This window comes from Anabrus simplex, chromosome 1, assembly GCF_040414725.1.
Source record: "Anabrus simplex isolate iqAnaSimp1 chromosome 1, ASM4041472v1, whole genome shotgun sequence".
NCBI classification, from domain to species: domain Eukaryota; kingdom Metazoa; phylum Arthropoda; class Insecta; order Orthoptera; family Tettigoniidae; genus Anabrus; species Anabrus simplex.
Genome location: NC_090265.1, coordinates 1707150023 through 1707177763, shown reverse-complemented (window position 1 = coordinate 1707177763; position 27741 = coordinate 1707150023). Strand labels below are relative to the sequence as shown.

Here is a 27741-nt window from a genome sequence, read left to right as displayed (position 1 = left end):
AAAAAGGATCTGAAAAATGGCCAATTCCCGAGAATCTGGAAGATTGAAAGATGCTAGTCAGAAGAGAGTGTTGGATGAGGCCTCAAGACGTAGGAGAGCTCGGAAAGCACTAGAGGCTCTCGAACAGGACAATTTCCACGATGACCCCCATGCTGATTTAGGTAATTAAATACTGTATTAACGTATTTTCATCCCAGTTTTAATCTGTTGCACAAGACATGTTGTACAGTCAATTTGGATTAGTTCCCTTTTATTTAACATTTATGCTCTGAGGTTCGGTAACTGGGAAATAAATAATTATGGAAACATAGGAAGTGCATTTTGAGAGAACGGCCCTAGTTTTGAAGATTTCTTGCTAGTAAAATGTATTGGGTAAGGATGGCTACTTATTGTCTTTCTATCCAGGATACTTTCAAATTGTATTTTTTCATATCAACATACTAGCTGAATTTGTGAAGAATTATGTATTTGACTAATACTGAATACTAACAATATTCTGAAACAACTGTCTCGGATATAAAAGAATATAAGCAAAATGCATCATACTTGTCTACAGTTCTGTTATGAAAAGTAATCTGCAATAGCCTATTAAAATAAAATTGCTGTGGTCAAATAAGATTTGATATACACACATGAGTACTCTGTGCACCATAATTTATGTAAGAGAATTAAAAAAAGTTTTATTTTCAAGAAACTAATCCTACATAATGATGTCCTCCAAAACTGAATGAAATATTAGTTTTAGGAAAATAGTCGTAATCTTTACATGCTGTTGCAGAAGCATCCATCTTATCTTAAGCATTAGGCTCATCTTTTCCATTACTTTTTTATTTTGATAACATAATTGGTAAAAAGTTTTTTTATTATTTTTTTTTTTTTAAATACTAGAATCCACATTCAGTCATGGAAAAATATTATGATACTTGTCCTAAAAACTTCCCTGCTGTTCTGTTAAACACTTTCAGACATTCTCCTCAGTTTTGCATGAATCTTATTACCATATTGTAATATGCTGACAGTTATTTGAACCTAAATTGTATGATGGATGTGCAATTTATTATTTTGTAGTGATGAGCAAGAAAGTTCCTAAGTTTCAAGAAACTCTTGATAACAGAGGAGGAAGGAAAAAGAAGGCTCGAAGTGCAGAATATTATAAACAAAGGTATGTTAGTTCTCTATTAGAATTATATGGTAAACAATTTTATTTTCTTGCATGTTAAGGAAGCCATATTTACCAGTGTCAACTCAGTTAAAATTTAACTTAAAAGCTTTTCAGTCTGTCAAATACACAAGTTCAATATAACACTATAACATACCTGTAAAAATACACCCTATTAAACAAAAGAATGAAATGTTTCATTCTACAGGAACATCCTCATATTTTATCAGATCACTTCAATCATGTGTATATACACAGCACTGCCATAAAATCTGTCAGTAAAATCTAAACACGCTGTAGTATGGTAATTGTGAATGAAAGAGTGTGAAAATGCTGTATGTTGTCATCTACAAGGTCACCTTCACGGCTCTGCCAGTAATAGGCTTGCAGTATGCCAACAGCAGGCAGCAGTGAAAGATGGAGTGGGGAGTGTATGAGAATTGTATTGCCGTTATTTTATTGCGGAAAGCAAGCTAAGGAAATTTTTTCTACACTACCTCATGGTGCGGGTTACTGTAGTCACGTTCTAGTTCGTGAACCATGGGCAACGGCTGAGTGGCCTAGTAAGTGGTCCTGAGAGTCGGGATACCAGTTGCTATGGAATGGGAGTGGGCATCTCGGACATATTCTGAGTCATGGCCCTCCTTGTGCACAGGCGGTTAGGACTATACAATTCACCGATGGTCCATAACCCGTTAGAGCAGAGATCCTCACTTGGACTATGTGCAAGTAGGGTAGCATCCTGATTCATGAATTTACCGAGCTCAGAACACATTAAGCAAGCCTCGGACCTATGGGAGTAACGGAGTCCCACTCCCATTTGACAGGTGAGGGACTCCTTGGAAACAGCTTGGCGAACGAAATGGAATTTGATGGGGAGCTATCAATATTAATGGGGCTTATGGAAGAAAGTAGAACTGGCTGAGTCAGCAAAGAGGATGCATCTGGATGTGCTAGGAGTAAGTGATATTCAGGTAAGGGGAGATAACGAGGAAGAGATAGGAGATTATAAAGTGTACTTGACGGGTGTTAGAAAGGGAAGGGCAGAGTCTGGGGAAGGGCTCTTTATCAGGAATACCATTGCACGCAACTTAGTTTCTGTTAGGCACGTAAATGAGCGAATAATGTGGATAGATTTGTCAGTTGGAGAAATTAGGACTAGAATTGTCTCCGTGTATTCACCATGCGAGGGTGCAGATGAGGATGAAGTTGACAGGTTTGATGAAGCATTGAGTGACATCGTTGTCAGGGTCAACAGCAAGGATACAATAGTGCTAATGGGCGATTTCAATGCGAGAGTTGGGAATAGAATTGAAGGATACGAAAGGGTGATTGGTAAATGTGGGGAAGATACGGGAGCTAAAGGGAATGGGAAGCGTTTGCTGGACTTCTGTGCTAGTATGGGTTTAGCAGTTACGAATACATTCTTCAAGCTTAAGGCTATTCACCGCTACACATGGGAGGCTAGAGGTACCAGATCCATAATAGACTATATCTTAACAGAGTTCGAATTTAGGAAATCTGTTACGAATTTATGAGTTTTCCGGGGATTTTTCTATGATACAGACCACTATCTGATCTGTAGCGAAATAAGTATCTCTAGGCCTAGGGTAGAGAAGGTGAAATCTGTCTGCAAACGAATAAGGGTAGAAAATCTCCAGGGTGAGGAAATTAGACAGAAGTACAAGGATATGATTAGTGAGAAATTTCGAACAGTGGACAATAAGCAGGTTCAGGATATAGAAAGTGAATGGGTGGCATACAGGGATGCTGTAGTAGAAACAGCATGGGAATGCCTGGGAACAACTGTGTGTAAAGATGGGAAAAGGCGAACATCTTGGTGGAATGATGAAGTGAGAGCAGCTTGTAAACGTAAAAAGGCTTATCAGAAATGGCTCCAAACAAGAGCCGAGGCAGACAGAGATTTGTAAGTAGATGAAAGAAACGGAGCAAAACAAATAGTTGTTGAATCCAAAAAGTCGTGGGAAGATTTTGGTAATAACCTGGAAAAGCTAGGTCAAGCAGCAGGGGAAACCTTTCTGGACAGTAATAAAGAATCTTAGAAAGGGAGGGAAAAAGGAAATGAACAGTGTTTTGAGTAAGTCAGGTGAACTCATAATAGATCCCAGGGAATCACTGGAGAGGTGGAGGGAATATTTTGAACATCTTCTCAATGTAAAAAGAAATCATCCTAGTGGTGTTGCAAACAGCCAAGCTCATGGGGAGGAGGAAAATGATGGTGAAATTACGCTTGAGGAAGTGGAAAGGATGGTAAATAAACTCCATTGTCATAAAGCAGCAGTAATAGATGAAATTAGACCTGAAATGGCGAAGTATAGCGGGAATGCAGAGATGAAATGGCTTCGTAGAGTAGTAAAATTAACACGGAGTATTGGTAAGGTACCTTCAGATTGGACAAAAGCAGTAATTGCACCTATCTATAAGCAACGGAGCAGAAAGGAGTGCAACAACTATCGAGGTATCTCATTGATTAGTATACCAGGCAAAGTATTCACTGGCATCTTGGAAGGGAGGGTGCGATCAGTCGTTGAGAGGAAGTTGGATGAAAACCAGTGTAGTTTCAGACCACAGAGGGGCTGTCAGGATCAGATTTTCAGTATGCGCCAGGTAATTGAAAAATGGTAAGAGAGGAATAGGCAGTTGTGTTTGTTTCGTAGATCTAGAGAAAGCATATGACAGGGTACCGAGGGAAAAGATGTTCGCTATACTGGACGACTATGGAATTAAAGGTAGATAATTAAAATCATGAGAGGCGTTTATATTGACAATTGGGCTTCAGTGAGAATTAATGGTAGAATGAGTTCTTGGTTCAGGGTACTTACAGGGGTTAGACAGAGCTGCAATCTTTCACCTTTGCTGTTCGTGGTTTATATGGATCATCTGCTGAAAGATATAAAATGGCAGGGAGGGATTCAGTTAGGTGGAAATGTAATAAGCAGTCTGGCCTATGCTGACGACTTGGTCTTCATGGCAGATTGTGCCGAAAGCCTGCAGTCTAATATCTTGTAACTTGAAAATAGGTGCAATGAGTATGGTAAAAAATGATCCTTTTCCAACACTAAATTGATGCCAGTAGGTAAGAAATCCAAGAGAATTGAATTTCAGATTGGTGGTACAAAGCTGAAACAGGTAGATGATTTCAAGTTGTGTGTTCTCCCTTAATGGTAATATAGTAAGTGAGATTGAATCAAGGTGTCGTAAAGCTAATGCAGTGAGCTCGCAGTTACGATCAACAGTATTCTGTAAGAAGGAAGTCAGCTCCCAGACAAAACTATCTTTACATCGGTCTGTTTTCAGACCAACTTTGCTTTATGGGAGCGAAAGCTGGGTGGACTCAGGATATCTTATTCATAAGTTAGAAGTAACAGACATGAAAGTAGCAAGAATGATTGCTGGTACAAACAGGTGGGAACAATGGCAGGAGGGTACTTGGAGCGAGGCGATAAGGGGTAATTTAGGAATGAACTCTATGGATGAAGCTGTACGCATAAACCAGCTTCGGTGGTGGGGTCATGGAGGCGAATGGAGGAGAATAATGGACTCTGCTATGGAGGGTAAGAGAAGTAGAGGTAGACCAAGACGACGATGGTTAGACTCGGTTTCTAACGATTTAAAGATAAAAGGTGTAAAACTAAATGAGGCCACAACACTAGTTGCAAATCGAGGATTGTGGCGACGTTTAGTAAATTCACAGAGGCTTGCAGACTGAACGCTGGAAGGCATAACAGTCTATAATGATTATGTATGTATCTCTCGGTATCAATGAATGTTTTGTGTTTCGGGCAATAGCACTGTTTAAACAAATGGGTGCAACAGTTGATTGCGTCAGATCGGGCCGTTCTAGGTGTGTATGCGGAAAAGAATTTGTGAATGCTGTTTGTGCAAGGATTCGATGCAATCCTTTATATTAACAATTTATATCTCTTGAAATGAATATATCGCACCTTGGAAGAAGAGGGCCATAAGTGCAAAAATGATACTTCTGAGATAGTTGCAATCTAACAATAATAATAATAATAATAATAATAATAATAATAATAATCGTATGGCCTCAGCTACCGTGTGCAGACATTTCAATTTGATGCCACCTGGCTGTCTGCTCGTCAATTTCGACGTCCCGGTTTACTCTAGGCCCCCACTAGATGGCAGACCGAGTAAACCGAAACTCTCTTGGGCGTCTATGGCTGAGATTTAATGAATTTTGTCGGGTAAACACCAAATGTGTCACCAGAGATCTTTTACATGCCGACATCGTACGACATGGAGTGTCGAATGGACTTTTTTCCGCCCTTCAAAAATCCGACTACCTCTGCCGGGTTTGAACCCGCTATCTTGGGATCCGGAGGCCGACACTCTACCGCTGATCCACAGAGGCAGCTAACAATATAAAAATATAACATATGTAAAAATATATTAAAAACTGAATTTACTAGACCATTTTAAATCTTGTATTGCATTTATTTCAGAGGTATAATTTTGCACTTGTGGCCCTCTTCTTCCCGAGGTGTGATATCTCCACGAACTATGTCGCGTATTTTGAAGGATGATTTACGTGTTGATGGACATAAGATACACATGGCATTTACTAACTGAAAAATTAAAGGAGATACGCCGGGTTTGATACCAGGCTTTGTTAACTGCGTATGGGGAGAGCTACTATCACGACATCCTATTCACAGATGAAAAAATATTTGCTGTGAAAGAGTCTTTCAACAAGCACAACAATCGTGTGTATGCACAGTCCTCCAAGGAATCCCCTTGTGGGTGGGGGCGGTAGAGTAACACCCACGGTATCCCCTGCCTGTCGTAAGAGGCGGCTAAAAGAGTCCTCGGGGTCTGAATTTTGGAGCATGGGTTGGCGACCACGGGGCTCTCAGTTGAGTCCTGGCATTGCTTCCACTTACTTGCACCTTCATCCATTCTATCCGACCTCTCTTGGTCAACTCTTGTTCTTTTCACACCCTGACGGTATTATGTATGGAGGCCTGGGGAGTCTCATTTTCATGCCCTTCATGGCCCCTGTCTTCCTTTGGCTGATACCTTCACTTTTCGAAGTGTCGGACCCCTTCCATTTTTTCTCTCTGAATAGTGTTATATAGAGGATGGTTGCCGAGTTGTACTTCCTCTTAAAACAATCACCACCACCACCACCATTCCTCCAAGGAAGCAAGAGAGGAAGTTCTACATGTGCAGTGCAGACATCACCCTGCTTCTGTCATAGTATGGTAGGTGGTTTCTTGGCAAAGAGCATCAGAGGTGCATTTTTTGCGAAGATTGACTTCTGCAGCAGTCTAACAGACTATTTTGGAAATAGTGATACCATGCATCAATTCAAAGCTGTTTGAAGGGAAATGGTGGATTTTCAGCAGCACACAATGCAAAAACGATGCAGTTGTTGGCAACCAGTGTCCCACAGTTCATTGCTGCTGCTGACTAGCCTAGTGGAAGTCCAGACCTCAATCCATTGGCAGAAATGACATATGTCAAAAACAGCACTGCAATATTGAGATGTTTAAAATATCAGCCTTGTCAGGTGTCGAAAAATATTCCTCTAGGCGCAATTCGTGCAGCTAGTTATGAGTGGCCTTAATGTCTTCACCGCTGTGTTGGTGCACGTGGTGATCATTTGAATAAGAATATGTTCATTCCTAGCTTTTTTGTGGGTGTTTTTTATTCCGAATATATGTATATTTAGTTTTATTTAGCAGTTATATGCATTGAAAGTACTTACAAAACTTACGGCAGTACTGTGTATGTTCAATATTGTTTACATTGCATAATCTTGTGAATCATTGCGAGTTTAGCGATAATATGAACAAGTATTAACAAATGATTGTATTATTATTCAACCATCACAATATTAACTTATTTAAATATTTCTGTACTTGTCTAAGCTGCTGGAGTATAGTTCGTTATCTTCAAACATTGTCTCTGGACATATATATGCATGATTTAAATGATTTGGTAGAATCTGAGGATGTTCTTGTAGAGAAAAACACATTCTTTGTTTAATAGGTTTTTTTTTTTTTACAGTATGTTATAGTGTTATATTTTATATTGAACTTGTGTGTTTGACAGACTGAAAAGCTTTGAAGTTAAATGTTCTTGTACTGAAAGCTTTTGCAGGAGGAATTTCATGACTTGAATTATACAATGAATATCTTTAATTGAAGTATACTTCACTGTTGATTGTTTCAAATTTCATTAAATATAAATGAATTGTTCATAATTCCATAATAAAAAGAAATGTTTATATAAAATTTTTGCTTCTTTTTAAACCAAGTCACTTTCCTTTTTTTTTTTTTTTTTCTTTCTTCAATTTGTTTTACATTGCATCGGCACAGATAGTAATGATGGGATAGGAAAGGCTTAGGAGTATGAAAGAAGTGGCCGTGGCCTTACAAGTCATTTTCCCTTGAATGCCTCTTTGGTGACTCTTACGCTTTCTGTGACAAGCTCCCTCTGTGGATCAGTTGTAGTGTCGACCTGCGATTTCAAACCTTGGTTAGGTAGTTGGTTTTTGAAGGGCGGAAAAAGTCCATTTGACACTTCATGTAGTACAAATGTTGGCGTGTAAAAGATATCTGGTAACACACTTGGTGTTTACCCAACAAATTTCATTTAAACAAAGATTTGGTTTACAATGTCATTAGACAGACCTAAAGTAAAACAGAACATCAAAATTGACAAGCTGGTGCTGGCAGCCAAATAGTATCACTTTAAAATGCCTGAACACTGAAACTAAGGCTGTATTATTATTATTATTATTATTATTATTATTATCCTCCCCTGCGAACCATGTGACCTTGCCGCGGTGGGGAGGCTTGCGTGTCCCAATGATGCAGGTAGCTGAGCTGCAGGTGCAACCATATCGGATGGGTATCTGTTGAGAGACCAGACTAAAGAATGGTTCATCGAAAGGGGGGGGGGGGGGTAGCAGCCTTTCGGAAGTTGCAAGGGTGGCAGTCTAGATGATTGACTGATATGGCCTTGTAATAATACTCAAGATGGCTTAGCTGTGTTGATACTGCTACACGGCTGAAAGTAACGGGAAACTACAGCCGTAACTAACTCCTGAGGACATGCAGCTCTCTCTGTATGAATGATGTACTGATGATGGCTTCCATCCGGGTAAAATATTCCAGAGGTAAACTAGTCCCCCATTCGGATGTCCGGCTGGGGACTACACGAGAGGGTGTGATCATCAGGAAGATGGATACTGACATTCTGCGAGTCGGAGCGTGGAATGTTAGAAGTTTGAATCGTTATGGTAGATTAGAGAATCTGAAAAGGGAGATGGATAGACTAAAGTTAGATGTAGTTGGTATAAGTGAAGTACATTGGCAGAAAGGACAGGATTTTTGGTCAGGCGACTACTGAATTATCAGCATAAAATCAAACAGGGGAAATGCAGGAGTTGGTTTAATAATGAATAAGAAAATAGGGCAGCGGGTAAGCTACTACAACCAACATAGTGAAAGAATTATTGTCGTCAAGATAGACACCGAACCAATGCCCACCACAGTAGTGCAGGTCTATATGCCTACTAGCTCAGCGGATGATGATGATGATGAAGTCGAAAAAATATATGAAGAGATAGAAGATTTAGTACAATATGTAAAAGGTGACGAGAATCTAATTGTGATGGGAGACTGGAATGCAGTGGTAGGCCAAGGAAGACAGACATGCCAACTTTCAAAAGTGAAAAATCAGGAGAAATTTCGCAGCGAATCGCGACATATTACGACACATCACTGATGGCAGAACATGTACAAATTCATTATAATTCAATACATGAAAAATATATATATGGGCAAATAGAATTGTTAATCATTTACATCTGAATACTGAATACTGGACATACCTGAACTGTAAGAACATGTGACTTCTCATCCTTCAACATGGTGATCCCATTACGACTAATTGTTGTTCAACACACCAGTAGCTTACTTAGCCCTCTTCAGAAACTCGGAACTAAATTTTTTCTCAAATCACTTGCCTTGCTGAACTGATTTCAAGGTTAAAAGTTTCTCCAAAGTTTGTTCAGACAGCAAGGATCGGAACTGTGTTTTTGTTTTTGCGACTCTGTTAAAAATCCTTTCACATTCTGCACTGCTATGTGGAATTGATAAAATAGCAAGCATCACCTTAGAGAGTCTGTCATATTTAAGTACACCATCAGCTGATTTCATCTGACCTACCAATGCTCATTGAACATTAATTCTTCCTTTTGCCAGGTCTGTTTCTTCGAGCTGAAAGTTACAGAACTGGAAGTGCAGAATATCAGTTTCTTTACCCAATTGTTCCATTTCACTAGTCAAAATGTTTGGACACTTGTTAATGAAAAATCTAAGGCGAGAAAATGATGCCTTACTTATAGCAGAAATATTTGCAACTTCTGCATTAATTAATTAAAACTTCATCCTTGAATAGAAATTTGTGTACCATGTAGTCACATGATGAAGAGAAACACTTTCTAACAGACTTAAATAATACGCACTTTTCCTCAGACTTCAAGGTGTTCAGTAAAACAAACGCAGAGTTCCCTATCATCAGATCACAATCATCCTTTTGATTTGCTGGAGTATGATAATCTACATCGAGAAAAGAGAAGGATCTTTTAATAACATCTGGTTTCACAAACCTTGTCGTCACATTCTTCAATAGTTCCTCCAAAACTGACCTCAATAAGTGGATGTGCGGCATACTTGACTGAAGAGCTACGTTTGGATTCTCAAAGATATCCATAAAACTTGAGGGGAAAAGGCAAAAAGATTTGTGTACATTTGATGAAAGGAACATGAAAAGTCATTCTTCACGTGACAGTGCATGGCTCTTAGTGTCATAAGTAGTTTCATTTTTTTAATGAAACTGATAACTGGGTTTTCCTTTTAACTGAGGAGTAAGGTGAAATGTTACGACAATCCTTAACCTTTTCAGACAAACAAGACACATCTGCACTTAAACTGTGCTTAGGAATTTTGTAAGTCTTCAAAGTTCCCATCTGAGAATCCTTACTCACAATTTCGCTCCTGAATAATGTAATCAAAGGGTCCCGCTGAAGCAAAATCCTATCTAAACACCTTAGTGATAACCATCGAGTAGGCACATGCTTCTGAATTTTCCTGATCTCTGTGTTGTGGAAAGTCTGAAATTCTCTGAACTTTTCTTTCCTCTTTGCACTTCTTTCCAGATAATAAAATATATCAATTATACTTTCATCTACATTTACGGGCAAGCACGCCGCACCCTTCTCGGCAGCAAGATTAATTAGATGACAAGAGCAGCCTACGATGATTATGTTACTATTTTCCCGCTTCAAATATCATGCCACACCATTATTTAATCCTACCATTACTGGAGCATTATCAGCACCAAGAGCTAGGCAGTTTTTTAATGGAATACAGAATTCCCAAAAAGTTGAGAGCAAAAAATTGGCAATGTTAGCTCCAGTAGCATCCCCTTTTAAATTCGGCACAGAGAGTAGACAACTCTGAATTTCATTGAGTTCAGGCCTAAACAATGTTACAACAATGGGATATATCTTCAAGTCGCTTTTATTGCTACCATCAGTAGCAACAGAAAATGCATTCACCTGCAAAAGTGATACAATTTTCGCCCTTTCTTCCATGCACATTTCTGTAATGATAGCCGCTGTTTCATTCTAGCACACGCATATCGTTTAGCAATTTCCGAATCAGGAAACATTTTGCGAAACAAAGGTCCTGCATGATCGGCACAATTTACAGGCAGGTTATGTTGTACTATAAATGACATAAATAACGCCTCGGCGTTCGTCACAGGATTTACATCTTGGTTTTTACATGAAAAGTTCAGTTTCTGGTTTCTTTCTACACGCTGGACACTCTCCTTATGTTTTTTCATTTGCATATGCTTGAGTATATCGCATTTCCCACCATGCACAAGTGAAAAATCACACCTACATATAGTACAGAATGTGAACGTTGGTCCCTTTCTGGATTCACTCAAACACTGAAACGCTTCCCTATAAGCACTTTTAAACACTGCATCATATTTCTTTTTTGACATTTTGGCCAAAAGAAATATTAAGGCACAACACGAGCACTTCTGCAGGTCTTGCCCCGGGTAGAACGACTATGTTTCTGAGGTTAGGTTACTCCAAAGAGAATGTTACTCGCTTGACTCGCTTGCAAAGAGAATGACTATCTTTCTTCTTTATTCGTGTCAGAAGTATCAACTTTACTTACAGATATTTAACAAAAAGCAACAAGATATCTACATTCCTACTATACAAATATACAAGTCTATTATACAATCACAGATAGAGCAACAATATTCGAGAGCTAGATGATGCTTGCCCAGTATTGGGCGACATCAATAGCATTGGGGGAGGCTGCAATCAAGTCTTTCATAGTGCACATTGAAGGACATAAAACACACTGACATAGATGTTGGATCATCTGCTGCTCTCCGCAATCACAAAGTGATGAATCACTGGAAAAGCCCCACTTCCGCAAATTTACTTTTGTTCTGCCGACTTCCGTACGGAGTCTGTTAAGGGCTTTCCATACTGTCCACTTCTCCTGGTGTCCACATAGAAGACTTTCCTTCGGCTCTATCCAGTTGGAAAGGTGGTGGATTCTTTCTTTCCACATTGTGACTCTAGCATTCTCTGCTTTCCCCTCAAGGTTAACTGATGTGCGGAGAAAACTTTTTCTAGATTTTAGCCTCTTTGTGGCTGGGTGGTATCCATAGAGAGGATGTGCTTCTGAAGATGACTGGAGCCTTTCTTTGTTAACTGCTACCTCCCTACGAATCTCACCGGGAGCAATACCAGCTAAAAGTTGGACCTTCTCAATGGGTGTAGGTTTCAAGCATCCAGTAATGATCCTGCAGCTTTCGTTTAAAGCGATGTCGACCTGCTTCGTATGAGCTGACCTGTACCAAACCGGGGAGGCATATTCTCCTGCAGAATAGCAGAGCTAGAGCTGATGTTCTACTTGTTTGTGGTTGTGTTCCCCAACTTGTTCCTGATAACTTCCGTAGAATGTTGTTTCTGGCAGCTATCTTTTGTTTCGGGTTTTGGCAATGTTTCTTATATGTTAATGTGCGATCCAGCATAACTCCCAGGTACTTTAGTGTAAAGCAGTGTTCCAGTAAGTTTCCCTTCTATAGTACTTTGAGTTTCTGAGAGGCCTGTGCATGCCGCAGGTGGAACGCACAAATTTGAGTCTTAGCTGGATTTGGTTTGAGTTGGTTTTTCTCATAATAGGTACCTAGCTCTTCTAATGCAGCACATGACTGGCCACTGTGCCCCGTACTGCCATCTGGTATCATTATTAGAACTGTCGACCAGCCATACTCACCCGTATATCGATAGAACGAGGAAATAATACAAAAATTATGGATATTGCTCTGAAAATCGGGAGATCGGGAGGAATGATGAAAAATTGGTAGTCTCCCGCTCAAATCGGGAGACTTGGCACGTCTGGGAAGAGAAGGTAATACAGCAAGTGAATTTGGATTGGGACAAAGGAACGAAAGAGGAAGTCGGCTGGTTGAATTCTGCACTGATCATAATTTAGTTCTTGCCAATACTTGGTTCAAACACCACAAACGACGGCTGTATAGGTGGACGAGACCTGGAGACACTGAAAGGTATCAAATAGACTTCATTATGATTAGGCAGAGATTCAGAAACCAGGTGTTAGATTGCAAAACTTTCCCCGGAGCAGACGTGGACTCTGACCACATGTTGTTGGTCATGAAATGCCATCTGAAGCTGAAGAAATTGGAAAGAATGCAGAAAGATGGGATCTAGACAAGTTGAAAGAAAAGAGTGTGAGGGATTGTTTCAAGGAACATGTTGCACAAGGACTAAATGTAAAGGCTGAAGGAAAAACAATAGAGGAAGAGTGGATAGTCATAAAAAATGAAGTCAGTAGGGCTGCTGAAGAAATGTCAGGAAGGAAGAAAAGATCAACTAAGAATCAGTGGATAACTCAGGAGATACTAGACCTCACTCATTAACGATGAAAATACAAAATGCTAGAAATGAAGAGGGCAGAAAAACATACAGGCGATTAAAGAAACAAGTGGATAGAAAGTGCAAGGTAGCTAAGGAAGAATGGCTGAAGGAAAAGTGCAAGGATGTCGAAGGTTATATGGTTCTAGGAAAGGTAGATGCTGCATACAGGAAAATCAAGGAAACCTTTGGAGAAAGGAAATCTAGGTGTATGAATATTAAGAGCTCAGGTGGAAATCCACTCCTAGGGAAAGAAGACAAATCAGAAAGACGGCAGGAACATATCCAACAGTTGTATCAAGATAAAGAAGTAGATAATTTGGTTCTGGAACAAGAAGAGGCTGTTGATGCTGATGAAATGGGAGATCCAATTTTGAGGTCAGAGTTTGACAGAGCTGTGAGCAATCTAAATAGGAACAAGGCACCTGGAATTGATGACATTCCCTCTGAATTACTGACTGCCTTAGGAGAAACCAGCATGACAAGGTAATTCCATTTAGTGTGTAAGATGTAGGAGACAGGAGAAGTCCCATCAGATTTTCGTCAGAATCTTGTTATACCTATTCCCAAGACAGCCAGTGCTGACAGGTGTGAAAACTACCGTACCATCAGTTTAGTATCTCATGCCTGCAAAATTTTAACATGTATTATTCACAGAAGAATAGGAAAACAAGTTGAAGCTGAGTTCGGAGAAGATCAGTTTGGCTTCAGAAGAAATGTAGGAACACGTGAAGCAATCCTGACTTTACGTCTGATCTTAGAGGTAAAAATTTCATTGTTCCGTATTGAAATTATTGATGTTAAAAATTAAATAACTGGAAAGGAGGTTCAACCTATTCAATACTCAAAAGAAAGAAACGTAGCAATCACATTTCTATTTAAATGGGACCGGTTTCGACCTTAGTCTAGGTCATCATCAGCCATAAAAAACATGTAAAATGTTTATGAATGTTGGAGGTCAGTTTTTCACTCTGTTAGGCACAAAGACACGACATCACATTCTGTTCTGCACAAAAAATTTTGAAATCCAACCAAATTTTTCTCTCCATTCTTTTGACATTGTCAACATGTACCCTAGTATTCCAATTCCAAAATTATTCCCCATTATAAACAACAACCTAAACAAATTCAGTAACCTAAGTAAACTTGAAATTCAAGACTTCATGTCTATTTTAAAATTAGTTCTCAACAATAATTATTTTACCTTTGACAACACCATTTATCAACAAGATGGCTTGGCTATGGGCTCACCTGCTTCTGGCATTCTTGCTGAAATTTACCTCGACTTCTTAGAAAACACAAGAATTAATAATAATAATAATTTCTCCAACATCCTCTTTTGGGGGAGATATGTCGACGACACATTGGTAATATTAAATGAGGAATCAACCAACGCAGCCTCTACACTTCTTCATCTCAACAACTTAGACTCTAACATTAAATTCACCCTCGAATCAGAACACAACCAAACTCTTAATTTTCTAGACCTAACTATTACTAGACATCCTTCTTCTTTATCTTACAAAATTTTCAGAAAACCAACCCAAACAGCAACTACAATAAGACAAGATTCTTCGCACCCCCAAGCTCATAAACGTGCTACTTATAACAGCTTAATTTTTCGTGCCTTCAACACCCCTATGTCCAAAAAAGATTTAAATAATGAATTAAACACCATCCGCAACATTGCTAAATTTAATGGCTTTAACAACTCCTTCATTAACCGCATCATCAACAAATTCAAACACCGTCCAAAAACCACTTTATCTAAAGACACAACAAAACCAACTGCTTTTTCCACCTTCACTTTTACTCAGGATGCTTATAAAATAACTAATATCTTTAAAAAACATAATATGAAAATTTCTTTTAGAACTAACAATAGAAGTCTTGATATCTTACACAACTCTAAATCTCTAAATAAGTCTAATGCCTTTTCTAAATCTGGTGTATACAGATTTAAATGCAACAACTGCAGTTCCTCCTACGTCGGACAAACTGGCCGCAACTTCAATATCAGGTACTCTGAACATGTCAACGCCATTAAATACAACAGATTCTCTGCCATAGGACAGCACATACAAGACTCCAAACATAGTTTCACCAGTATTGACAATGACATAAACATACTTAAAATCATTAACAAAGGCCCCCTCTTAAACATTACTGAAAATTGCTTTATCCACCTTGACCAGTACTTCAACCCTAATTTCAATTTAAACGACATTTCTGAAAAACCCAATATCCTTTTTGATTTCCTAATTCTTCTTCTCAAAAATTCCAAATTCCAAAACCCCAATTCTATTTTCCATGTCTTACATAGTTCCCACCCACATTTTCTACCTCCAATAACCCACCCTCCTAACCCACCTTAAACTACCCCTCCTTCATTTCCCTATCTTATCTTTCCTCATTACCATCTAACTTCAATTTCTTTTATTCTTTCTCTTATTTCACTATCACTCTTCCTCGTTTAATTTATTCTCCTCTTTCAAAAAAAAAAAAAAAAATTTGTCTTGCGCCAACTTCGACTACTTCAATCATAACCTAAAAATTTTTTTTTTAAAATAGCGCACTGTGCATATAAGTTTTCATTTGTTTTCCGATATTGCGCTTTTTACTACATTTTTTTCTTCTCTCTACAATTGTTTTTTCAAGTCAACTGTTTACCAAGATCTTAGCTGGAGTACGGGTGCTCATTCGGTTATACTAATTGGCATCGTATATTTTTATATACGTACTTGGCTTCCCGCAGCCGTGACAGGTTCTGGACCTTCGAAACGTTCTCCACTCTACTTTGGTGTTTGGCCGCAGCGCGTGACCTTGAGTGTGCCGCGTAGTCACCGGGAGCTGGCGGCTTTCTTCTACAGATCTGTTCGTCTGCGAATTCAAGCCTTTTTGATCTTCGCAAGTTGATTATTAATGTTGTGACTTTGTGCAGAACAGAATGTGATGTCGTGTCTTTGTGCCTAACAGAGTGAAAAACTGACCTCCAACATTCATAAACATTTTACATGTTTTTTATGGCTGATGATGACCTAGACTAAGGTCGAAACCGGTCCCATTTAAATAGAAATGTGATTGCTACGTTTCTTTCTTTTGAGTATTGAATAGGTTGAACCTCTTTTCCAGTTATTTAATTTTTAACATCAATAATTTCAATACGGAACAATGAAATTTTTATCTTTAAATGCACAAGCTAACCAAGCTAAACAAAAAGCCTTCTCTTACATGGGCCTTAAGATCAAGATCGCTAAATTAGGAAAAGACATCGACTTCCTGAAACAATGCATATCCTACAATCTTACCCCCAAATTTCTTCAAAGTTGTACCAGAAAAAACATTTCTTCTCCTCACATGTTAAAAACCAAAAAATAACCAACAAAATTTGGCTAAAAAACGAAATTCGTTTCTTATACAAGAAAAAATCATTTTTAAACAACAGATTATACGAAACACATCTAGAAATTGCTAATCTTCTCCCGAGTGCACAATGGAACCTCTTCCTAACTCAAGTAGACGATAAATTATTTCATGTACTGTCAATCAAACAACAAACCCTTGAGAAAAAACTCAAAATTCTCAAGAACAACTCTTCTTCACATAAATTCCAGTTTAAGAACCGTAACACACCCTCCAAAACTATTGAACAATTCCATCCTCCCATCGTAAATCTATCTAAAACAACTCTGAGTGATGATGAAAACTCAATCCTTTCGAAGGGCTTCAAACACAATTGGCCCAATCTTAACACTTTCAATGTAGCCACCAATTTAATTATTGAATCTGAAATAGCCATTAACAAAATGCCAACAGATGAACAAGATGAAATCAGATATGAAGTAAAAAGGAAACTTGAAAAAATCTTCATTAACAATAACAAAAACACTTCTCTTATTAATAATAATAATAATAATAATAATAATAATAATTTAATTAAAGATAATAAAACCATTTCAGATCTTAAAAAGAAAATCAATGACAATAATCTCATTATCACCAAATCTGATAAAGGCAACACTACTGTCATAATGGATAAAACTGACTACTTAGATAAAACCAAAAACTTTTTCAGTGACCCTTCTTTTTCTATAATAAAAAAAGACCCAACCACAAAAATCCAACGCCTACTCAAACATACTTTAAAAAACGTTTCCTTTCTCCTCACAGATCAAGAAAAAACTAAACTAATAAACATGAACCCTGGACTACCCACTGCCAAAGCCCTCCCTAAAATTCACAAAACTAACATTCCTATCCGTCCAATTATCAATTACAGACCCAGTCCCCTATACAACACTTCTAAATTCATCCAAACATTTTTACTAAAAAATTATCGATTTTTATCCAACAAATCTATCAAAAACACTTCTGATCTAATCAACAAATTAAAAAATTTTGAAATCCAACCAAATTTTTCTCTCCATTCTTTTGACATTGTCAACATGTACCCTAGTATTCCAATTCCAAAATTATTCCCCATTATAAACAACAACCTAAACAAATTCAGTAACCTAAGTAAACTTGAAATTCAAGACTTCATGTCTATTTTAAAATTAGTTCTCAACAATAATTATTTTACCTTTGACAACACCATTTATCAACAAGATGGCTTGGCTATGGGCTCACCTGCTTCTGGCATTCTTGCTGAAATTTACCTCGACTTCTTAGAAAACACAAGAATTAATAATAATAATAATTTCTCCAACATCCTCTTTTGGGCGAGATATGTCGACGACACATTGGTAATATTAAATGAGGAATCAACCAACGCAGCCTCTACACTTCTTCATCTCAACAACTTAGACTCTAACATTAAATTCACCCTCGAATCAGAACACAACCAAACTCTTAATTTTCTAGACCTAACTATTACTAGACATCCTTCTTCTTTATCTTACAAAATTTTCAGAAAACCAACCCAAACAGCAACTACAATAAGACAAGATTCTTCGCACCCCCAAGCTCATAAACGTGCTACTTATAACAGCTTAATTTTTCGTGCCTTCAACACCCCTATGTCCAAAAAAGATTTAAATAATGAATTAAACACCATCCGCAACATTGCTAAATTTAATGGCTTTAACAACTCCTTCATTAACCGCATCATCAACAAATTCAAACACCGTCCAAAAACCACTTTATCTAAAGACACAACAAAACCAACTGCTTTTTCCACCTTCACTTTTACTCAGGATGCTTATAAAATAACTAATATCTTTAAAAAACATAATATGAAAATTTCTTTTAGAACTAACAATAGAAGTCTTGATATCTTACACAACTCTAAATCTCTAAATAAGTCTAATGCCTTTTCTAAATCTGGTGTATACAGATTTAAATGCAACAACTGCAGTTCCTCCTACGTCGGACAAACTGGCCGCAACTTCAATATCAGGTACTCTGAACATGTCAACGCCATTAAATACAACAGATTCTCTGCCATAGGACAGCACATACAAGACTCCAAACATAGTTTCACCAGTATTGACAATGACATAAACATACTTAAAATCATTAACAAAGGCCCCCTCTTAAACATTACTGAAAATTGCTTTATCCACCTTGACCAGTACTTCAACCCTAATTTCAATTTAAACGACATTTCTGAAAAACCCAATATCCTTTTTGATTTCCTAATTCTTCTTCTCAAAAATTCCAAATTCCAAAACCCCAATTCTATTTTCCATGTCTTACATAGTTCCCACCCACATTTTCTACCTCCAATAACCCACCCTCCTAACCCACCTTAAACTACCCCTCCTTCATTTCCCTCTCTTATCTTTCCTCATTACCATCTAACTTCAATTTCTTTTATTCTTTCTCTTATTTCACTATCACTCTTCCTCGTTTAATTTATTCTCCTCTTTCAAAAAAAAAAAAATTTGTCTTGCGCCAACTTCGACTACTTCAATCATAACCTAAAAATTTTTTTTTAAAATAGCGCACTGTGCATATAAGTTTTCATTTGTTTTCCGATATTGCGCTTTTTACTACATTTTTTTCTTCTCTCTACAATTGTTTTTTCAAGTCAACTGTTTACCAAGATCTTAGCTGGAGTACGGGTGCTCATTCGGTTATACTAATTGGCATCGTATATTTTTATATACGTACTTGGCTTCCCGCAGCCGTGACAGGTTCTGGACCTTCGAAACGTTCTCCACTCTACTTTGGTGTTTGGCCGCAGCGCGTGACCTTGAGTGTGCCGCGTAGTCACCGGGAGCTGGCGGCTTTCTTCTACAGATCTGTTCGTCTGCGAATTCAAGCCTTTTTGATCTTCGCAAGTTGATTATTAATGTTGTGACTTTGTGCAGAACAGAATGTGATGTCGTGTCTTTGTGCCTAACAGAGTGAAAAACTGACCTCCAACATTCATAAACATTTTACATGTTTTTTATGGCTGATGATGACCTAGACTAAGGTCGAAACCGGTCCCATTTAAATAGAAATGTGATTGCTACGTTTCTTTCTTTTGAGTATTGAATAGGTTGAACCTCCTTTCCAGTTATTTAATTTTTAACATGATCTTAGAGGATCGAATCAAGAAGGACAAGCCCACATACATGGCATTCGTAGATCTAGAAAAGGCATTCGATAATGTTGATTGGACCAAGCTATTTAAGATTCTGTGTGGAGCAGATACCGAGAACGAAGAATTATCTACAATTTGTATAAAAATCAGTCTGCAGTAATTAGAATCGAGGGCTTTGAAAAAGAAGCAGAAATCCAGAAAGGAGTGAGACAAGGCTGCAGTTTGTCCCCCCTCCTTTTCAGTGTTTACATAGAACAGGCAGTAAAGGAAATCAAAGAGGAATTTGGAAAGGGAATCACAATCCAAGGAGAGGAAATCAAAACTTTAAGATTTGCCGATGATAGTTATTTTCTCTGAGACTGCAGAAAATCTTGAGAAGCTGCTGAATGGTATGGACAGAGTCTTGGATAAGGAGTAAAAGATGAAAATGACTAAGTCCAAAACAAAAATAATGGAGTGCAGTCGAACGAAAACGAAGGCAGGTGATGCAGATAATATTAAATTAGGAAGTGAAATCTTAAAGGAAGTAAATGATATTGTATCTCCAATGGGGGAGCATTTTTTAAACGGAGAAGTCATTTCTCCTTTAGCAGGTTAGCAAACTTGACCACACCACTTTTTCTTTTAAATTCAGAAAACTATTTTCAGATCCAAAATGAAGTTGCTGATTAGAACTTGTTTCTTTTTCTCTCATATTTCTGACCCTTGTGGATAAAAAGAATTGGACCCTATTGAAAAGTTAAATTTCTGCAGGAATCTATATTGCAAAAAGGGATTACTTGCAGCTCTTGTGTAATCTCATTATTGAAATATATACTTCATTTTAGAATCAATTTTCCTATGGAACCCTGCAGATTTCTTGTGGAAACTACATTGATAATCACAAGTGGTTACACTATTATTTGAGTGGCCAAGCAACCTCACCACATGGAGTGTAGCCTAGATGATAATTCCCTAAGTATATCACAATTCTCCATGGCCAGACTTATGTCATTTATTTCTGTCTGTGAAGCATGTAAATTGAAGAAAGTTTGTCTCTTAGCATGTACACAAGAACCTCACTGATCTGGATTATCGAAAATCTGGATAAACTAAACAAATACAGTACATCTTATATAATATATTAACGTAAGTTGTACAGTAATACCTTTTGCAATTGTACAAAAATATATAAGAACACTTTCCTTACGACTTTTTTTGCTTAACGTCGCACCGACACAGATAGGTCTTATGGCGACGATGGGACAGGGAAGGGCTAGGAGTGGGAAGCGGCCGTGGCCTTAATTAAGGTACAGCCCCAGCATTTGCCTGGTGTGAAAATGGGAAACCACGGAAAACCATTTTCAGGGCTGCCGACAGTGGGGTTCGAACCTACTATCTCCCGAATACTGGATACTGAGCGCACCTAAGCGACTGCAGCTATCGAGCTCGGTACGACTTTTTTAATGCACTAAAATAATGTGCAAGCTTTTTCTGTTTTACATGTCTATAGCAATCACAAAGATGTTTTACTAACATTCAAGGATCAGTTCTGCCGGTGTGTTTTCAGTCTGGAAATCTAAATAGGCCATCAGTTTGTCCAGCTGCATTGTTGCATCTCCACGAATCGTTTCTTCTGATGGAGCGCCGGTTTCATTTTCGAATTCACCATTACTCTCGTCATTATCTGCTGAGGAACAAGAGGCAATAATTTATTTATGTCATTATGTCGTAGCCTGAATTACATTTGTTTTCAACCAGTCATTTACGTCATTCACATCTACGTCTGAGCATCCGGGAATGCATGCAAATGTGTCAAGGAACTCAAGAGTCCACTGTTTCCCCATTCTCAATTACAGGAGAATGCTGCGACAGTACCTTTGATAGACCGCGGTCAACTTACTTCCAATTCCTGTCCTTAAGTATCCTTTGCAGAAAAGACATTCAAGAAGAATCGACCCCATAAAAGAAATGCTGTACAAGTAAAAAGAAATTTTTATTATTTTTGATCCTGATAAACGAGGTTCTTGTGTATATCTGTTCATGGGGTAATCAAGAGAGTTACTGCTTTAATGCAGAAAATTCTATTCTATTCACATAGTGTCCAAGAGAAATAATTCCACCCATGACCTTTCCTTGGACTTTAGTGCACTTTTGAACAGAGTTGTAACAAATGTTTCTTTTGTTTTCTTTGAAGGTTTCGTAAGACGTTTGCTCAACTGGTGGAGGAAGATAGGAACTATAATCCAGATCCACCAAATTATATGTCGGCACAAGCTATGCCATCAAAACTACCAGAACGTCATTTCTGTGCAGTCTGTGGCTTTCCTAGTAATTATACTTGCATTCCATGTGGAGCTCGTTACTGTAGTATTAGATGTCTGGGAACTCATCTGGACACTAGATGTCTGAAGTGGACTGCCTGAAAATAGTGTGGAAAAACTTTAATGTGCCGTGTGAAATAGTTTAGAAGTGTAATTTTTAATTGTCAAGCCTTTGTGTAAGTACTTAATATATGCATCCTGTGGAAAGCAAGAATTATTTGTGTCCATTTCTTTTCTTTCTTTAACTTATACACATATACACAGAGTGGAGTGGCCGAGCATGTTAATGTGCTATGACCCTGGAGTCACTCTCTGCGTTAGAACCTCACTGTCTGCTGTCCTGAGAAAAGTTTTTTGTTGTTTCCCATTTTTCACTTCCAGGCAAATGCTGGGGCAGTTCCTATTCATCTTCATTTGCTCCTCAACTGAGGTTGGTGTCAGGAAGGGCATCCAGCCGTAAAAAAACCATATAAATTAGTCTTAGCCCCAACCCGATACGGTAAAATACCAGTACAGTGGAACCTCGGATTGCGAGTAACTTGGTTTACGAGTGTTTTGCAAGATGAGCAAATATTTAAATTGTGACTTGATAAGCGAGTGAGGTTTTGCAATACGAGCGTCACGTGTACGTACGTTTCCACCTCCCCTGTGCCTTTGTTTTTCCTCTCCCCCTGCCACTCTCTTTCCTGGGAAAATGTGTGTAATCATTTCCCGCGCTGAACTTCAGTTGGCATGCCTCGCTTGCATAGTCAACACCGTACGAGTGTACATGTTTTGTTTCCATCATTTGTGATATCTGTTCTGCAACGATGGGCTCTGTGAACGAAAAGAAGGCTAAAAAGGAAGAAGGAGATGATTACAGTGGATGAATCTGTTCAGTGACAATGCAATGTCACATTTTCGTGAAATCCTCAAAAAGAGGCAAAAGCAACAGTCATTGGACAGGTTCCTCGTTAAAGTTGCACGAAAAGAAAACACTTCCAATGAGCCAACCGATAGCAGTGATTCCGTTAGTGAAATTCGTGCTACACAGTAACTCTTCTCATGTCATCTCTCGTATCCCCCACACCAACAATGATTCTATTGTAAGGTAAAGTGCAGTTTAATTGTTTTACGTTATATTTTGTTTTAGAAATGTTATGCGAATAAATGTTTTTGTGTTGTGGACGAATCATCCGAGTTTCAATAGTTTCTTATGGGAAAATTTGCTTTGATATACGAGCGATTTGGATTACGAGCATGTTGCCAGAACGAATTATGCTCGCAATCCAAGGTTCCACTGTATAACAAAATTTTGGGGACCTCAGAATTTAATTTGTTATAGTGAAATTTTGTTATACTGAAATAAATCTATTCTTAAGAACTCGCCCCTTGCTAAACCTGTTGAAGAATCTGCGTTATTTCAACATGACTTTACACAAAAAATTCCTCGGACACTCCCGGAACTAAAAACCATATGCCATTTCATTTCATTACACATAAGAAACTCTAGTACTGTACTTAAGTGAAAGGAAAATTAGGGTACATATATATACAAAGTCTTTTTTTTTTGGTTGGCTCCGTGTGTCAGGGAGAACATGCACGGAAGGCGATAGCGCGGCCGGGTGATTCATTTGTCGAGAAATATATTGCTTCATGACTGACTAAGATGATCTAATGCAGTAACCATTACTTCACAGCAGTAGTTTAGTTCATCTGTGGTACTGGGAGTGTGTTCAATGTGTTTGCTTTAAAACAGCATAGTTTCTATAAGAATACTAATCGTGTGTTTGAGTGATGTATACAGTAGAACAGGGTGTATTCATTGTGTTGTTATGCGATGCGTTTTTCTTATACAGAATGCCGCTTTCGATTCATTCGCAAATTTCCTGGCATCCTCCCTCCCCCATAGGAGTACGGTACGTAAATTAGTAAAGAAGTTTCACACCACTGGGTCCATTCTTAACAAGAAATCACGCAGGAGACGAACCGTTTTAACAGAGGAAAAGCTTGACGAAATAGGAGCTCTCTTGGAAAGAACTCCAACAAAATCCTTGTTGCGTCTCGCCATACAAGCTAATGTGTCATCTTCTGCACACAAAGCAACAAAACTGTTAAAAGCAAAACCGTACAAACCCATCCCTGCCCAATATTTAAGAGGACCTGACAGTTTTGCTAGGGTTCGGTATTATAACTGGTTGCTTTAGTTGGTTCATGATGGGTATGTTGACCCTGAACTTTATTTTAAGAGTGATGAAGCATGGCTACACTTAAGTAGCTATGTAAATAGTCAAAACAATCGCTACTGGTGTGCAGAAAATCCCCACCACCTGCCTGGCTATCCACTTCATGGTGTAAAGATAGGAGTTTGGTGAACAAAAGTGCTTGCAGAATTATAGGGCCTATATTTTTTCCGTGAAACAATAAAGCTGATCGATATACGGTATAGACCTCATTCTCAGACCATTTTTTCAAGAGCTGATGGAAGAAGGAGCAATGGTTACTTCATGCAATATAATGCGACGGCACACACTGCTTATTTGTCTATGGAGGTAATACAAGAAGATTTTGAAGATCGTGTGCCTAATTATCCCCCTAGATCTCCTGATTTAAATCCCTGGGATTATTACCTGTGGGGGATGCTGAAGGGAAAAGTGTATGTGAAGAACCGTCACAAGAGAACTACAGGAGAACATTACACAAGTTATTTAGAACATCACATGGGCTGAGATTCGGCAAGTGTCTGCAAACTTATTTACGAGGTGTCAGGCGTGTTTGACAGCTGAGGGACAACATTTTGAACATCAAATCTAATGCCAGGTAGGTTTTAAACTTATAGTTTCACTAGAAATGGATTTCTATATGAATTCCCATGAGTAGTGGGGAGGAAAAGCGTGCATTATACCAGCTAGCGACGGAGTGTCATTGCGCCAGCCATGCCGTGCTCTTAGTGGTGCTGCGGAGTGAGCCAAAAAAAAAGGACCCTGTACATGAACTAGTGATATAAAGTACAGGTACTTGCAACAAGTTTTCAGCATTTCAGATTTTACCATGCACCGGTACATTATGTCCTTGACTTTCTATTTTGAAAAAGTCTGATTTTCTTCTGAACACTCAGACACAAACGAATATTCAAGGCAGTCAGCAACCACTCCACTTGAATTTAACACAGATTCTGGCACATCACTTCATGACAGAAGAAAATCCTGAAGACTATGTGCTATGTTTGTTGCCTGCACAAGACTCAGACTCTGAACACTTTGAGGCAGATCTTCCTCTTCCTCCTCATCATCACATAGATTCCTATCACTTACACAGATTTCTAAAACAATAGATATTATGTTAGAATAACATGTCTTATGTTACTTCTTTGTGTTACTTTCCTCTAATTCAGAATCCTTGGTTCTGTTGCAAAATTCAATGATGCTGTTGAGTAGGCCCTATTGCTGTCAAAGTAAAAACGTTTCTTTTAAAAAACTCTGTATAAACTTTGCCATCATATAGGTTGGACTATTTCTAAAATTGGTAGAAATTCAATATGCACATCAGTTTCATAGCATCATAACGATTTGATATGTTACAATTCTTATGTGGAACACCTTGTAGAGGAGAGATGTGTTCACTGCGATAGCCAGGGACCCACCTGCCATCCCCCATAAGCACTTTTATAACCTAATACAGTTTATCCCGCACCATTGTTCATCTCTTAACTATGCAGCAGTATTTCCATTGGCTGAAACACAATCGGATATGACGTCATTCCCAGCAATTGAGTAAAATAAATTTTGTTACCAACCCACGAACAATAAATGCACAACTGACTATTGCCATACCTAACAGCTGCTTTGCGGCCCTAACCTGGAGGCTTACGCCCGCAGACCCCCTTTGCTTGATCATAGTACAAGGGCTTTGTCACTAACAGGACCTAACCAATCTAGACCAATGGGTTTGTCACCGTACGATATTTGTAAATTCAAAAGTAGCGTTGCTGCACCTAACAATGTATGGCTAGTTACTAAGATCAACAGTTGGCAGCCCTGTCCACCGCACGATTACGACCATCGTGAGAAGTCAACGAGAGACAAACAAATGACAGTGCAATTGCGCCTAGATGTGTGCGCTGAAAAATTGTTGCAGTTATTGAACTTATGCCCTAAAATTTACTATTGAACTTATGCATGTTTATTTTATGAACAGTGTAGTTTTAGTATTCTTTTATAACATTTGATACCGGGGACAACAAAAAAAGAACATGTTAAGCAAGAAAACGTATTACTGAATACTGTACTCGAATAAAAACTATCCCAGAGGGATATAGAAACACTAAAGACCTTTCCGACATGAGGGCATTTTAAGTCCTGTATCCGCGGGTACAGTGTAAACTATATCATTACTAAAACATGTGAAAAACACAAGAGCACAAATATGAAAACCTTTTTTGCTGGGGCTCATAAAATAACAAGTGCACTGAAAGTTGTGAAAAACACCAAACAACAAATATGAAAACATGGACACGGAGGCCAGTAAAAATATTAAAGTATTACTGCGGACCGCACTCTTTCTAAAACAAATGTTAGTAGAAGCCTTTAATAAACCCCTGTTCCAAAATAAAACATTGTCTGGTTACACTCAACCATGTGAGACTGGCAGGAATAATTTTGGCTGCCATTTTGAATCGAACAACTTATGTGATCGAGTCGAAACTCGGAGGTGCGAGTTCCAACATTTGTGACCTCTGCATGCTTCAAGATGCAGATGCCCAGTCCACTTTGAGCGATTTTAATTTTGCCTTCATTAGTAAGGAATGTCACGACTTTGAAGGACTGGATGTCATACCTCTTTGCTACTTCTCCTTTTTTTCCTCCTTTCTCCACTCCCCGAGTATTTTACATTTTTCTTTTAAAGAAAACTGCTTTCGCTTCTTTTGATCCATCTTGGCGAAAGAGTTAACTGGCACACTAATACACACATTGCTTCACGAACGAAAGATAAACAATGAATGGGTCGTGAGATGAGAATAAACAAAATGCAGTCCTAAGTGTAGAGATGTGAAACAGTAACGTTCATTGGGTGATTAATGTGGTGTTCCTACCCAGCCAATAGCATTACTTATGTATTGGTTACTTTGAAACCGATATCCAGCTCGACCAATTGCGCACATGTATGGAAAATGACTACCTGAACCGTATTCCGTAAACGCAATTGCTGTAATCCAATCTGCGCACCCCAATACTTGAAGATATTTTTATTAATAAAAATTTGGCTTCACTTTACGTTTTATGTACAAGAAATTAATCCTACATAATGACTTTAAGTACTGGTACACCAAACTGAATAAGATAATCTTCACGTGCTGTTGGGTAGGCAACCTGCTCGTCAGAATTGTCATGTGTTTGCTTACCTTCCCCTGATTTGTAATCGGGTAGTTTTGCCTGTGTGTTGTATAGTGTGTGCTGCCTGGTATTAGCTGTATAGACACACGTGCAAAATACGCAGCGATAAAAACAGGATTAATTTCAATTATATTTTGAAGGAAAAAGATGTTAAATATAAGCAAGAAGGCTACGTTTTAATTAATTATACTGAAAGTTTGAAATTCGTTACAATGAAATATTTTAACACACATTAAATAGGGAAAAGGGAAGGGGCCTAAAAATAATTTCCCTATTCTGAAGATTTTGTTAATCTGGCGTTCGTTATAATGGCATTTTACTGTACCAAGAAGCTGGACTACTGTACT

General features: G+C 38.3%; 2 protein-coding genes across 4 annotated transcripts in view; one reads left to right on the top strand and one right to left on the bottom strand.

Moving 5' to 3' along the window:
• LOC136882072 (meiotic nuclear division protein 1 homolog) overlaps positions 1–27741 on the bottom strand; it is a 77904-nt gene that overhangs the window by 15643 nt on the left and 34520 nt on the right. The window contains exon 1 of one of the 3 annotated variants that reach the window (XM_067154588.2): positions 21236–21399. The exons of 1 other annotated variant lie outside the window; for it this stretch is intronic. The gene's annotated coding sequence lies outside the window, so the exon portion shown is untranslated. Of the gene's footprint in view, positions 1–9044; positions 9073–21235; positions 21400–27741 lie in introns of those variants that run through there. One more of the 3 variants, XM_067154596.1, reaches the window with a different exon arrangement.
• LOC136882087 (zinc finger HIT domain-containing protein 1) lies at positions 17–22253 on the top strand. Its single transcript, XM_067154611.2, has 3 exons — positions 17–161; positions 1069–1162; positions 21896–22253. Exons 1-3 carry the CDS (start codon positions 17–19, stop codon positions 22122–22124), a joined length of 468 nt encoding a protein of 155 aa, XP_067010712.1. The 3' UTR covers positions 22125–22253.